This window comes from Engystomops pustulosus, chromosome 6, assembly GCF_040894005.1.
Source record: "Engystomops pustulosus chromosome 6, aEngPut4.maternal, whole genome shotgun sequence".
Taxonomy (NCBI): domain Eukaryota; kingdom Metazoa; phylum Chordata; class Amphibia; order Anura; family Leptodactylidae; genus Engystomops; species Engystomops pustulosus.
In genome coordinates, this window is record NC_092416.1 from 123,474,800 (window position 1) to 123,488,636 (window position 13,837).

Here is a 13,837-nt window from a genome sequence, read left to right on the forward strand (position 1 = left end):
CCCGGTAGTGTACGGGCGGGCCAGCCAGCCCCCGGTAGTGTACGGGCGGGCCAGCCAGCCCCCGGTAGTGTACGGGCGGGCCAGCCAGCCCCCGGTAGTGTACGGGCCAGCCAGCCAGCCCCCGGTAGTGTACGGGCCGGCCAGCCAGCCAGCCCCCGGTAGTGTACGGGCCGGCCAGCCAGCCCCCGGTAGTGTACGGGCCGGCCAGCCAGCCCCCGGTAGCGTACGGGCCGGCCAGCCAGCCCCCGGTAGCGTACGGGCCGGCCAGCCAGCCAGCCCCCGGTAGCGTACGGGCCGGCCAGCCAGCCAGCCCCCGGTAGCGTACGGGCCGGCCAGCCAGCCAGCCCCCGGTAGCGTACGGGCCGGCCAGCCAGCCTCCAGTAGTGTACGGGCCGGCCAGCCAGCCCCCAGTAGTGTACGGGCCGGCCAGCCAGCCCCCAGTAGTGTACGGGCCGGCCGGCCAGCCAGCCAGCCCCCAGTAGTGTACGGGCCGGCCGGCCAGCCAGCCAGCCCCCAGTAGTGTACGGGCCGGCCAGCCAGCCCCCAATAGTGTAGCCAGCGACCAGTACATTAATAAAAAAAAACTGAGTACTCACCATTCCCAGGGCAGCTCCTCTTCTTTCTTCATGTGCAGGCTCCAGGTCAGCGACAGGTCCGTGCTTAGGCCCAGCCAGTGCACAACCACATCAGCAGCAATAGCATTTAAAAATCAGCGGCGTGTGGGCGCCGCCATCTTTGTTATAATTGCCACTCCTTGGGACGCCATCTGGTAGTGGCGATCGGTTGCCATGACAGCCTCAGGTCTTCGTCAAATCCTAGGTTGCATGGCTTGTGAAGATTCTTAACAATAAGCTATGCAATAATGCCAATAGAGTAGTATTGCGGTATATGGCAGGAAGATCAGGCCATCGAGGGTTAAAGTACCCTAGAGCAGTGATGGTGAACCTTTTAGTGGCCAAGTGCCCAAACTGAAACCCAAAACCCCCTTATTTACCGCGAGGTGCCAACCAAAAATTAAAGCAGTAGCTTATTTCTCCCTGTTCTTCAACAATGTTCGATCATATTGGCCTCCTGACGACAAGATGGAAAATTTACATCATTTTAGCTTCTTTCTAGTGTCCCTCTGTGCAGAGAATTTTGGGGCCAGCAGAAGGGCCAGCAGGGATAATTCGTCCCTGTCTACTCATTCTCCCTCTTCCTACAGTCCCAAGTAGCGAAGTAAGTATCAAAATATGACTGAAAGCAGCATCTTTTAGCTTTAGCTGTAGATTCTTTGAGTCCTGTCTGGTGTGCTTGGGTGATGGCCCGGGTGCCCACAGAAAGGGCTCTGAGTGCCGCCTCTGGCACCCGTGCCATAGGTTCGCCACTACTGCCCTAGAGGGTCTAAAAAAAATTATAAAAAATAAAATATATACATATATATCAAAATATAAAAACTGTTATTGCCGGCGGTGAACCCCATAACGGAAAATAGCTCCCAAGTTTCTAAAACAAAACTTTTACCGTGATCATACTGAACCAAAGAATAAAGTAGACGTATCATTTGGAACGCACAGTGAAAATCATAAAAGAAGGTAACGCATATGGTTTTTTTGACTATTTTGCCACATTTGGAAATTTTTTTTCAGCTTCCCAGTATATGGCATGGAATAATAAATAACGTCTAATTAGTTACGCAGAAAATATGCCCTCAACCAGCTCATGATTTTTTGAAGGTGGAGAGCGAAAAATTTTAAGGCGTTAAAGGGGAGAATCTCTTAAATGCAATAATAGGTTCATGTTTCTAAGTGAAACAGAACTAGAGATATCCACTGTTACAAAAAAAACATATTTTAATTACAGAACTTGATTCCTGACTGTAATTTTAAAAGTGGATATTTCCCATGGAAACACATTATTATGATAAAGTTACCGTATATCATAGGAGATTCTCCTGTTTAATAGGACACCAGAATTGTGTTTCTAGGTGTCGGTGATCAGGACATATGTGACCGTTTCAAGTGAGGCCCCCTTCAACCTGTCAGCTGAAGGCAGAATGCAGCTGTAGCTGCAGAAGACACTTTGCAAAAGTACATGCACCCTCTGCCTCTATCTCTGAACATAAAAATATTTATACATAAACATATACATATTTAATATATATTTAGTAAAGATTTAGCAATTTTACTGCTTGTTAAACAGATTTTAATGGGAAAAATTACAAAAACAAGCATATATTTTCACATTTTTTAATTTTTACCTGATAGAATAATAACATTAGTTGGATATGTTTAATATAATCAGTAAAAGCAGAATAGAACTGAAAAATTGACCTGGACATTCAGTCACCGATGACCCTCAGTCACAAAGAGGTTAACAGGCTGTCAACTGTTTAATCAAGACAAATGCAATCTCCAGATTTTCTGCTTTCAAAAAATACATAGGTTTATGGGGTTATTGTTTTGATCTGTATATTTAATCACTATTTTTTGCAGGTTGTGACTAGCTAAAAAGCAGATGTTCAGTTTTAGTGGTTTTGTGATGATTTATTCATGTGAACATATAACTATGAGGTAACTGTGAACTCTATGCATGAACTCTACTGTCCATCTATTACATTTGGGAGATGTGAAGCAAATAGTCTTTCTGAATATAAGTGACCACTGCTGTGCAGCCAATATTGTTCATGCACTAGACGGCTTTGGATAAGCAGAACACCCACCAACACAATAAATGCCATCCATTCCTCTAATCATTTGTAAAATCCTATATATGTATGACCTTAGGAGGCAGAATGGAGACCCAATCTGACTTTTGTGAGGGCTATGAAGAGAATACTGATGTCGTTGCTCGGCGTCCAGCTGGATTACTGGACGCATTGGATCACAGCGAGAAGAGACTGCAAGGAGAGCAAAGCTCTGATGAGAAGGTGATAATTGTAGTATTGGCTTCAAGAAATCTATCTGGTGTCTTTCCCATCTCTGATATGTCTTCTGCTACAGATAACCCGTCTTTCAACGCTGTCTTTGCAATATGATAAGCGCCTGAGTGAGGAGAATAGAGGGAGCAAGAAGAAGATAAAGATTGTCCAGAACAAAGTATGTATCTTTTATATCATCATATATCATCAAAGTTCATTTTTGTCACTTACGTCCTTTCAGAATGGTCCTCAAAAACTCTTCCAGCAGTTTATTCTGCATTATCTCACTGTCACTACTAGCTCGGTTCAGTAGAGGTGGGTAAACTTCCAACTAGTGACCTGAGTTGAGTAGGACACATGTTCAGTCATTGTCTTCAGTGCCAAATCCTCCTTGTTTTTGTCATAGTGATCTTCTCTTTGCTGAACAACTGCCGGTACCATTCCAGCTACCAGAAGCTATGAGCTGTAATCTCTGTCATTCATTACAATGTAGTTATTTCGTAGGATAAGGGGCACTTGGTGGTAATCTTAGTAACCAGGGTTCTTCCAGTGTTGTCTTTTGAGAGATTTTTATAGTTTGTTTGTGTATCTCTTCACTGAACTCTAAGTCTTACTTATCTGTGCTTAACCAGGCTCTGGAAGGCGGTTCCCCGAACAAGAAGATGAGCAGCGCTTCTATGTTCATGCTATCTGTCAAGCAGTGTCTTAGTCAGGAGAGCTACAACCTCTTCACCATGGCGCTGACAGAGTACAAGAAGAGTGATGACTTGAAGAGCCTCATTACAAAGTTATGCACCTTCTTCTGCCATGAGCCTGGGAAGCATGTCCTGATGAGAGGTGAGGTTGTATTCTATGGCATTGGCCATATTTATTTGTAATTTTTTTAGATATACCTAAGAAATTGCATGTTCCTGTGTTACAATTTCAGCCCATTTTATTGTCTGTAAAATTATTTACAGACAATTAATTATTTTGCTTTTTAATGTTTTTTGCTAATTAGTTTTAAACTTTCATTCAGAATTGCATGGAGGCCACAAAGCAAATCCCATCTATTGTCCCCATGTGTTCCACTGTTTGGTTGTGTTTTTGCCATATGTGATTAGAACATTGATTATTACTTATATCCCAATAAAATAACTATTTTTTATAATGGACAACATATTAATGATCGCCATGTGTAAATGCATACCAGCTGCCCCACTGTTTATAAGACAAAGTGTTGACACTGTTTTGGTTGCTCATAGTTTCTACAGACAATTTATCATTTATCAGTTATGTAAACCATTAAGTAGAGACTGTGCAGAAAAAACCTTTTAAGAGAGATTCAGTGAAGGTGGTGCCAAAAAACATGTAATGTTTCCAACAGCTGAAGAAGTGTACTGCAGCGTCTAGCCCCGAAGCTGGGAAGGACCCAGTAAGCTAATAGGACAATACTAGGAAAAAATAGGGTAGGCTGCTCTACTGGTATGAGAATAAGAAGCAGAGAAAAGAGATAGAGATGAGGATTTGTTTATACGGCAATAATGAAAATGGTGACGTGTTTTGAGGCCGCAATTCTGTTTTCATCAGGCCAGAGAGCTAAATCCACAACTGTACAAAAATAAAACAAATAATACAGAACACATACATTAGCAAAGTAAAAATAGGGGTTTATAAATAATTATGTACACAGCATATTAAGAATAACATTGTAGAAAGTTGTATAGAGCGTGCAAGTCGAGTAGAGTTCAGTGTAAAGCTAGTACAATAAAAATAATGCAATAACCTCCTTATTTAGCGCTGAATCTAAACATATCGCTCCACACGCATGCGCCTACCTCCCTAGCTACAACACGCAGGCGTCGAGACTATCCGCGCTCCCTTCCAGTTCTCCACCTAAATAGAACACAGCTCTTACTATTAGCCACAAGTAGATTTTATACTCTATATTTTTCCTTCTATTGCACATTAGTACCCGTTTTTGTTTGAACGCACTTCAATAATATGTGTTCTGTAATATTTGTTTCCATACAGTTGTGGATTTGCTTTTTATCGCTTTGGCATGATGAAGACGCCATTCCTGTGTTGAAACGCGCCGCCCTTTTAATTATTAATGAATAAACAAATCCTCAACCCTAACCTTTTTTTTGCTTCTTATTCTCGTACCAGTACAGCGAGTCAATTTTGGCCTTCCCTATTTTTTTCTAGTATTGATGTAAACCATTGTAGAACTAGTTGTTTCGTTATTAAATAGGGGGATTGTTAAAGCTTTATATCCTAGTTGCTATGACTACTTCCCTTTCAATAATATACAACCTTACTATTTATCCAAATCGCCTGCCTTTTGTGAATGAATTATGATGCACAAACAACTGATTTTTTTTTCTTTATATATTGATTCTTGGAAGAATGATAGTGTCTACTGATCACAAAAAATGGCTGCAGTGTGGGGTTAGCTCATATGAGCAAACTTGTAAGGTTATCTTTGAAAGAAGTATAGTGGGTTTCTTGCCGGGTTGTGCTGATTTCATTTTAGAAAAGGCAGTAGTAGAGGCAGTAAGCAGTGACCATTCCACGCTATGTCCTTGCATCATACAGAAATATGATGCAAGGAGACCTAGCCGAACTTCAGCACCAACTCTGGAAAAACTGTCACGGTGCTTGTGCTGCAATACAGACTGCAGACAGGGATTCCTTGCATCCTATTTCTCTTTGATAAAAATACATTGTAGTTTGCTCCATTCATGAGATCTGACCAGTACACTGGTCAGCTTGTATGGTCTACACACAGTCATGGACGGGGGCCTCACCGCCCCAACTGGCATCTTCCCTATTCTTGTTCACCTGGCATGAATTATGCCTTGTGTGTCCCGTCAATATTGTTGTTTTAATTTTTCTTTTATGTAACACCTCTAAAAAAAAATGTATATCGCTTATATTTTAGGTTTTTACCAGTTTATTAGACCCCACCACAAGAAAGAATTTGATTCAGCGTGCAAAAAATTTACCGGAATGGGGTGTGGATATAAACCAGAACACAGTATACCAAGGGTTGAGCGTGAGAGGGGTAATATTACTTTGATTTTATTTTTTTTAACCTGTTTATTCTGAAAATCCCTCAAGATACATTATTTCCTTTCTCATTGCCTTTACAGCACAAGCTTCATCTGACTCCAAAGTGACCTTCTCTGAGAGCTCATCTGAGCACCTGAACCACGGAGAGGGGCACTTAAGTTCTGAATCACTGAAAGGTGAGAGTGTGAGGTCATAATAGTTTTTAACACCCAAAAGATACACAATGATATTACGGAAACCTTCCAATAGAAGTACTAAAATAACAGAAGAGCACATCATATGTTATATATTTAGAACAATAAATCCTTTGTCTTTGATTACTTCTTTTAAACAACAGAAAATACATACAAACGATGTACACCATCTTATGTAGTATGGGTCATCAAGTATAAAAAATCCAGAATAAATGGTCTCAACTTTATAGGATGTGTTGAGAACCTCACTTGCCGGTGTCGAAAATGACTCTACCTAAAACAATACGGTCCTTTAAGTTCACAGATACCGTAGTTTAGAACTCTGGTGTATAACTATCTATAAGAGAATCAATGTTAATAACAGAAACATGTAATGTCTTCTTGACAGTATCCTTATATTTGTTTATTTTAATTTAATTAAGTATAGAAGATTATAGACTTTTGAGGTGGAGTTCATATACGGAAGGTATATAGGGAAATTATACAACTTTTCATTATGCTACCAATAACCTGTTCTTGCGAAAACTTGACATCTCTTTTAGTAGTAATGTAATGACTCTCCTGATTTCCTCACTAAGAAAGTAAAAGTAAGCCTTCAAGTGCTGTGATCTGACCAGAACTCTCTGCTTTGAAGAATTAATGGTCCGCAATTTGACTTTCTGATCTTCGCATGATGCCTGGTTCTTGCTGTGTGAAATGGTGCTTACTCGTCTCAGTTGAAACCCATTGTCAAGGAGTTAAATAGTTGTTAGATGTTTATGACACTTCGAATGTTGGGATTTTGATGAAAGTTAAGTGGCATCTTTGTTTGCATTGTGTTATGAACGCCAGGGGAGGCAGAAAACACTCTGCTCACTTATACCTACACCATACACATTGTCAGGACCAACTGGATGCCTACTCCAGGACCAGTATTTTCATTTTTTGGGTTTAGTGAATTTGGTTTTTTGCTTGCCTTTGAAGACCATATCCTGTCAGAAGTAGTATAAACATTTGTCTTGAGGGTGCATCATAACTCACAACAGCCTGCTTCACCAAGAGTGATAGCAGTCAGGAGATAGGACTAGAACCTGCTCCTATGAAACATTTTTAATTGTGGATAAAACATTGTTGAAATGCAGTGGGATGAAAACAAAAAAATGTTCTCTCCGGAGCTATGTTTAGCTTTGCTGTCTCATTCTGCATATATTTTGACGTGTCAGATGTGTCGAGTTGGCTGAGACATTCATTCAGGAAACCTTTCACAATAACCAACAAGTGTGTTGTGAAATGGCAGCGTCATGATCAACTAAAAGGGGTTTTCCAGGAATATGAACATCTGAGTTTTGTTATATTCATCTTTTTATAGCATTATGGGTTTTTGTATCAATGTCATTCACCACAAAATGGACCATTAAATAGTTTGATTTTATGATTAACAAAATGTTATGGGCTTTCTAAAGTATGCCGAGTTATCACCAAGATGGACGCCACTGGAAACTACAAGTCCCCATGATCCTTTAGTTATCAGTAACTCCTCTTCCCTCTCATGCTCTGCTCCCAGTGATGATGTAACAGACTGTCCTGTTCTGTTACCATAGTAATGTGTGTAACTGCCATCCCTGCACATCACCTCAATGAGATGACGCCTCACCATAACACTGGCCATATACTGGATGCCCTGCAACCAACCTACTACAATCAAACTTAGTGGTGATCACATGACCTGCCCAGGAAGGTGCAGGACATGTGATGTGGACATGTGACCAGCAGCCATCTTCTGTCCCGTGTCTGCTCCGCAACGGACCGCGCGGAGGAAATTAACGGACTGATTAAAGGGCCCGGAGCATTTTAATTCTTCATTACAGTCTATGTCATCAGCATTTTTCTGCTGAGAGGAGCTTAATCTTATATTTTAAGGATCCATTTGTATTTGAATTATGCTTATTCCTGGAATACCCCTTTAAGGCTGTTTACACATAACCGGTATTGTGGCAGTGATCTGGCCACACCAGGTCACGGAGAAGAGTCTCACAACACATCAACATGACCGGTCGGCCACGCTTTAGGAGGTTAGGATGTGTCCTATCTTTTGCCGGATTGCGCCTGCTTGGCTTTCTATGTTGAGGGGAGGAGCAAAGAGTGCTACCCCCTCACCTTATCAGCACCTGGCCCAATGCTCACCCGGGAACCACATGGTCATGTAGCCTAAAAGTGGTCCTGTTTATATGGGGTCTCCCAGCCAGCAATTTAGATACATTTCAGAATTACTACCACACAAATGATGTGTCCCCATACTATTTACATTGTTGACAGCACAAAATACTGTTTACAGAGGGTAATGTGCTGACAACTACCAGACATCTTTTATATTTACATTTACTCAGACACCTTTTTGGCGTTTCCAGTCATAGTTATCACTATTGCAGTGATTCAAGGCCTTTTCTTGAATCGCTGAGATGAAACAGAAATATGAACGTTATAAATAAAGGTCAACAACATACAATATTCACTCTAATGATTTTTTGTTTATGGTCCCAGTTGCCAAATTTGGATACATATTAGACAGTAGTTGGAGATCCTCTTTAAAGACTAGTGAAAAGAAGAAGTGATCCTATTTTAGAAATGCTTTTAGAAGATGTATTTGCATCCCTTGTATGTTGAGTTTCCACATGAAAGGTCACATGACGTTATGACTAGTAACATTGTGATCCAGGCGATACTTTGTTTATCACTCCTTTGAGATTCTGAACTACCTCCACAACTCATGAGGTCTATGACTGTGTTCTCTGCAGCAGAAAGCAGCATGTGTCACTTGTATACTGGGAAGTTGTAAAACCTTTACAGATTTATTACTTTCTGGCAAGGTTCAGGAGATATGATTAAGTGGAACACTGTCTTGACATGTATAAATGTGCTATCTGCACAAGGGCTTGTGCAAGTAGGATGTTTCTAGGGTTATACACACACATACACCCTGCTTGTTGCAGTGCTACGTTTCATTCTTGTTGCATATCCTGCAGTTGTATTAGTCACACAATTAATGTAAATATGTTACATTCATTGTGTGACTAATACAGCTGCAGGATATGCAACAAGAATGAAACATAGCACTGCAACAAGCAGGTTGATTTTTTTTTTTTATTAAAGGGAACCTGTCACCAGGAGAGCCATTTTTAGCACTCCCCCAGTTCCCACAGAGCCTAGTACATACACTGCCAAAGTGTTTTTGTATTAAAAATAGGTTTTACAGAAAAAAAGATATGTTATATTGTACCTTTCATTAGCATCTGCTGTGTGACTAGGCAGTTGCCAATTAGGAGGGGCTGGAAAGGAGCAGTTCCCCCCACCCTTGGGAAACGTGACCTTTTCAAATATATGAATAACTCCCCACACTCGGGATTGGCTGTAGAGTAGCAGGGGGCGTTGCTAAGCCCAGTGATGGGTGTTTTCATATATTTGAAAAGGTCACATGGAGAAGCTGTTCCCCTAGTCACACAGCAGATGCTAATGAAAGGTACAATATAACATATCTTTTTTTTCTGTAAAACCAATTTTTAATACAAAAACACTTTGGCAGTGTATGTACTAGGCTCTGTGGGAACTGGGGGAGTGCTAAAAATGGCTCTCCTGGTGACAGGTTCCCTTTAAACACTACTTGCTTTGGACAGTTTTTTTCAGCTTCTTAATGTTACAACAACCAGTTTTAATCACTTTCATAGGAAATGGAGATGTTTATTAAAACCACCATTTAGAAAACAAAAAACAAACCAGACAAACGCACCTGCCATCCTCTTCATTCCCATCCCGTGTCTGGTCTTCTTTAATGTTGACATGTTCACATTTCTTGCTGTGTTGTTTTTGTTTGATTATTAACCATGTATATCTTGTGTAACTTTTCTGCTCATAAGTACCCAACATCCATTCTATATGGATATATATTATGGTGGATATGTTAGGCTCTCTTGTTGATGTAAAGTGCCTTGGGAATGTTATGCACAATTGCTTTGTTTGTACTCTTAAAATGGATAAAAACTGAATTGATAAAAAAAATATATTAGTGAGGAGCACCATAAGAAAGGGCATTAGTTGATGCTGCACACTCCTCAAGCCTGTATAGGGTGCAAAAAACATCTGTTTTGTTTGAGGACAGAGTAAGTGATATTTATTAATAAGCCCTCTAAATTTGGAGGTAAGGAAAACGATAGACTTGATCTCCTAGAATTTCAGGCATCCTGAATGTTTGTCTTTTTGTTTTAGCAAACAATTACATTGCTCCACCTCCTAATAAAGAGCAGCAGATGCAGGTATCTGTGTATCTGACGCAAGTGAAGGAAGCCTTGGGTCCCCCTAACTTCCAGCGATTCTCTGCGTCTCTCACTTCTTATAAAAAGACAGATAATTATGAAGCAATGGTGAGCGAGATTGCAGCGCTGCTTACAGAGAAGCAAGAACACTACAAGTTATTAAGAGGTGAGGAACACTTACAGGAGTCTGCATATTAAGTGCTACACTTAAATCTATTAATTTTTTTATTATTTAAAGGAAACCTACCACCACAAATCTACCTATAAAGGTAGATCGGGTGGTAGGTGGATCAATGGGACGTGAGGATAGCCCTTTTAAGGGCATCTGAGGTTACACGAGGCGGCTACTCCACGCCCCGGTAGCCTGTTTTCTCCTACTACTCACCATCTTCAGCGCCCCTCGTTAAAGGGGTTTCCCCTCAAAAAAAAAAAAAGCTAAAAAAGTTGGACCATATCCACAAGATAAGGCCCAACTTCCTGATCTCTTCACTGACACCCCGACAGACCACAAGAACAGGGGTCCGATGTTCTTGTGATCTGTGAGCACCCTCTCCCCCACCCTCCCTCCCACCAATGACTTTTGCTGGAAAACCCCTGAAATGAAATAATTGTACTGTTTTTTATACTATTTTATCTTGATTCTGATATCAGCTGACACAGAAGCATAAAAGGTGACAATGTATGTCATGAACACATAAAAGGTGCGGGGCTACTGATCTCTATTGAAGAGTTACTCACTGGGCTAATAATACAGTGTGCAAATGGCACATGGATATCCAGTACACAGCCAAATCCTTGGAAAAATGTTATAGATTAAAAGCATATTTATTTCATTCCAATTAAACAAAATATTCATGATGCCATAACCAATCGTAAAACTGACGCGTTTCGAAAATTTGAACAATTCTTAGACGTGGACTACTTATGTAAATGTAGACTGCTTTTATATTAGTTTTGTTTTTTAGAATTTTGTAGGTTTATCAGAGTTCCTCATAAGAAGAAATTTAACCAGCTATGTTTGGAGTTAACCGGAGAAAGCTGCAGCTATAGAAAACCAGAGAGCCATAAGCAGCCAGCACCATCAGTAGTATCCAGTAACAACAGTGGACAGGACAGACCAGGAGGGTCAATGGACGTTTGTGCAGATGGACCAACTAACTATACACAAGGTATGTGTGTGGTAGCTGAATGCATATTTGTGGGTATCTATATATATTCATTTCTGTGTGTAGGTATGGATCTGACAGTGAAGGAAGGTGTTATACCTTGTCACTTATTCCTATGCAGTTGGTGTAATAGCAGCAATAGAAGATGGAGGATATGATTAGGTGCAGGAATAGATGATTATCATGTGTTTCCTATAAATTGTTCTAATGGAAGGCTAAAGGAATGAGCCAGAAGGGGAAAGCAGCGGGGCTGAGTGACAACATCATAGAAAGGTGGTGAGGAAAGGAAACTGTCAGCAAAGTGGAGCTGAGGGATTTGTAAGGCAAGAACAGGGAATTGAACTCACAACTCCTAGAGATACAGTGCCTCTATCCAGTAGACTGTGGGCTTACTGGGTAAACCAGGGATAGAACCAGGGACCTATAGATCTTCAGTCTAACACTCTCCCAACTGAGCTATTTCCGCCATTCTTGAGGTAAAAATTAGACAAAACGTAATTAAAGAACTAATTATCAATGAGGAGTAAGACACAAAGGTTTTGGTCAACATACTTCTACGAGATTTCACAAAGAGATTTCTGCTAAGAGAGGTACAGGCATGCGATCGTTTTGACAAAATATTTCCTTCATAGAAATATTTATTATTTTCTAGGTAGTTCATTGGTCCATTGACACAAGTTGTTGGCATCATTTACTGTGACCTGGGCAGTGAAATAAAGAAAAATAATGAAAACATCCTGTGACTTATTATTTGTAAACTGAGTCCTACACGTGTGTGTTTTCCCCTGGTTAAATATTATCTGTGTGTCAGAGAAGCACTGATAGATATAGACTGTCAATTCAGCTTCTACAGCCACCACCTTCTATTCTTTTCTCCTCACCATTTATTCCATGTATCTGCAGGGAATACAAAAACTGACAGTCAAACCATTGTCAATGGGATGCAGATGAGGGTTAGATCCGCTTCACCATTGCCTCCTTTTACACCCGAATCAGGTAAGTGGTAGCCTTTTCACAGTGCATAAAACAGAATCGCACCCCATAGGGGTATAGCCCAATCACCCCTGAGATAGAAGTTAAAATAAATGAATAAAATGACCCCCTTTCCATATAAAAAAACAATACATAAAATCATAACCATGTTTGGTGTCGCCGCAGGAGGTATGAAACCCGTAAAAACAAAGCGCACAAGAACATGGTGCAATTGCATTTTTACACCAATTTCACCACATTTACAATTTTTACCAGCTTTCCAATAAATTGCATGGGAATGACGGCACTAAAAATTACAGATACCCATACAGATACAATACCCATTCATTTCATTGTGTGTTTGTATAATTTATGGACATGCTGGATCCTCTGTAGTGGTAGATGTTCTTTGACCCAATTACAGACATTCCCCTACTTAAGAACACCCGACGTACAGATGACCCCTAGTTACAAACGGACCTCTGGATTTTGACATCTTACTGTACTTTAGTCCTAGGCTACATTAACCAGCTATAACAGTTATCAGAGGTTTCTGTAATTAAGCTTTACTGTTAATGCCTGGTTCTTATGACAATCCAACATTTTTTAAAATTCAATTGTCACAGAGACCAAAAAACATTTTGTTTCAGGTTACAATTATAAAATATACAGTTCCGAGTTACATAAAATTCTACTTAACAAACTTACAGAACCGATCTTGTATGTAACCCGGGGACTGCCTGTACTTATTTTCTACTCCTAAATATACGAGATTCCCTCTTCTGGGGATTGGCCCCACTAACACAAATAATGACTACTATCACCAATCCTGGAAATATTCTTTCAGTGGTGACATCCGCAACCTTTAAATGAAGCCATCGTTTGTGGAATTTAGTACAAATGTCTGATACTCTTGAATATGAAAAATTAAAACCCGTTGTGTTTCACAGATGTAGCTTGAGGGTTTTACATAAATTGAAAAATAAATACTATGAGTCAGTTCTCAAGCATCGTGCATATAATTTTTTCGATACACACCGTTTAACAAAACAAAGCAAGACGTAGTCTCGTGACTCATTGGATGAATATGCTAAATAGTCCTAAGTACACTAAAAAAGGAAATGTCAACTCTTGTGAGTCACAGAAATGCTACAGGCTACAATACCTGGCTACATTCCCAAAGATACATCTAGTCACCTCCGTTCTACATTAGGAAAGGGCAATAAAAAAAAGTGCTTTATTTAAGTATGGTCTAATACTCTCTCA

The 13,837-nt window shown here is 40.4% G+C and overlaps 1 protein-coding gene across 6 annotated transcripts in view; it reads left to right on the top strand.

The window, feature by feature from the left end:
* The window catches only part of RTEL1 (regulator of telomere elongation helicase 1), a 94,726-nt gene that overhangs the window by 77,065 nt on the left and 3,824 nt on the right, over positions 1-13,837 (top strand). For all 6 annotated transcript variants that reach the window (XM_072110841.1, XM_072110843.1, XM_072110840.1 and 3 more), the window contains 8 exons: positions 2,766-2,908; positions 2,982-3,077; positions 3,532-3,736; positions 5,823-5,945; positions 6,034-6,129; positions 10,387-10,599; positions 11,399-11,602; positions 12,503-12,595. In XM_072110841.1, coding sequence (XP_071966942.1) covers positions 2,766-2,908; positions 2,982-3,077; positions 3,532-3,736; positions 5,823-5,945; positions 6,034-6,129; positions 10,387-10,599; positions 11,399-11,602; positions 12,503-12,595 — 1,173 coding nt within the window. The remainder of the gene's footprint in view (positions 1-2,765; positions 2,909-2,981; positions 3,078-3,531; positions 3,737-5,822; positions 5,946-6,033; positions 6,130-10,386; positions 10,600-11,398; positions 11,603-12,502; positions 12,596-13,837) is intronic.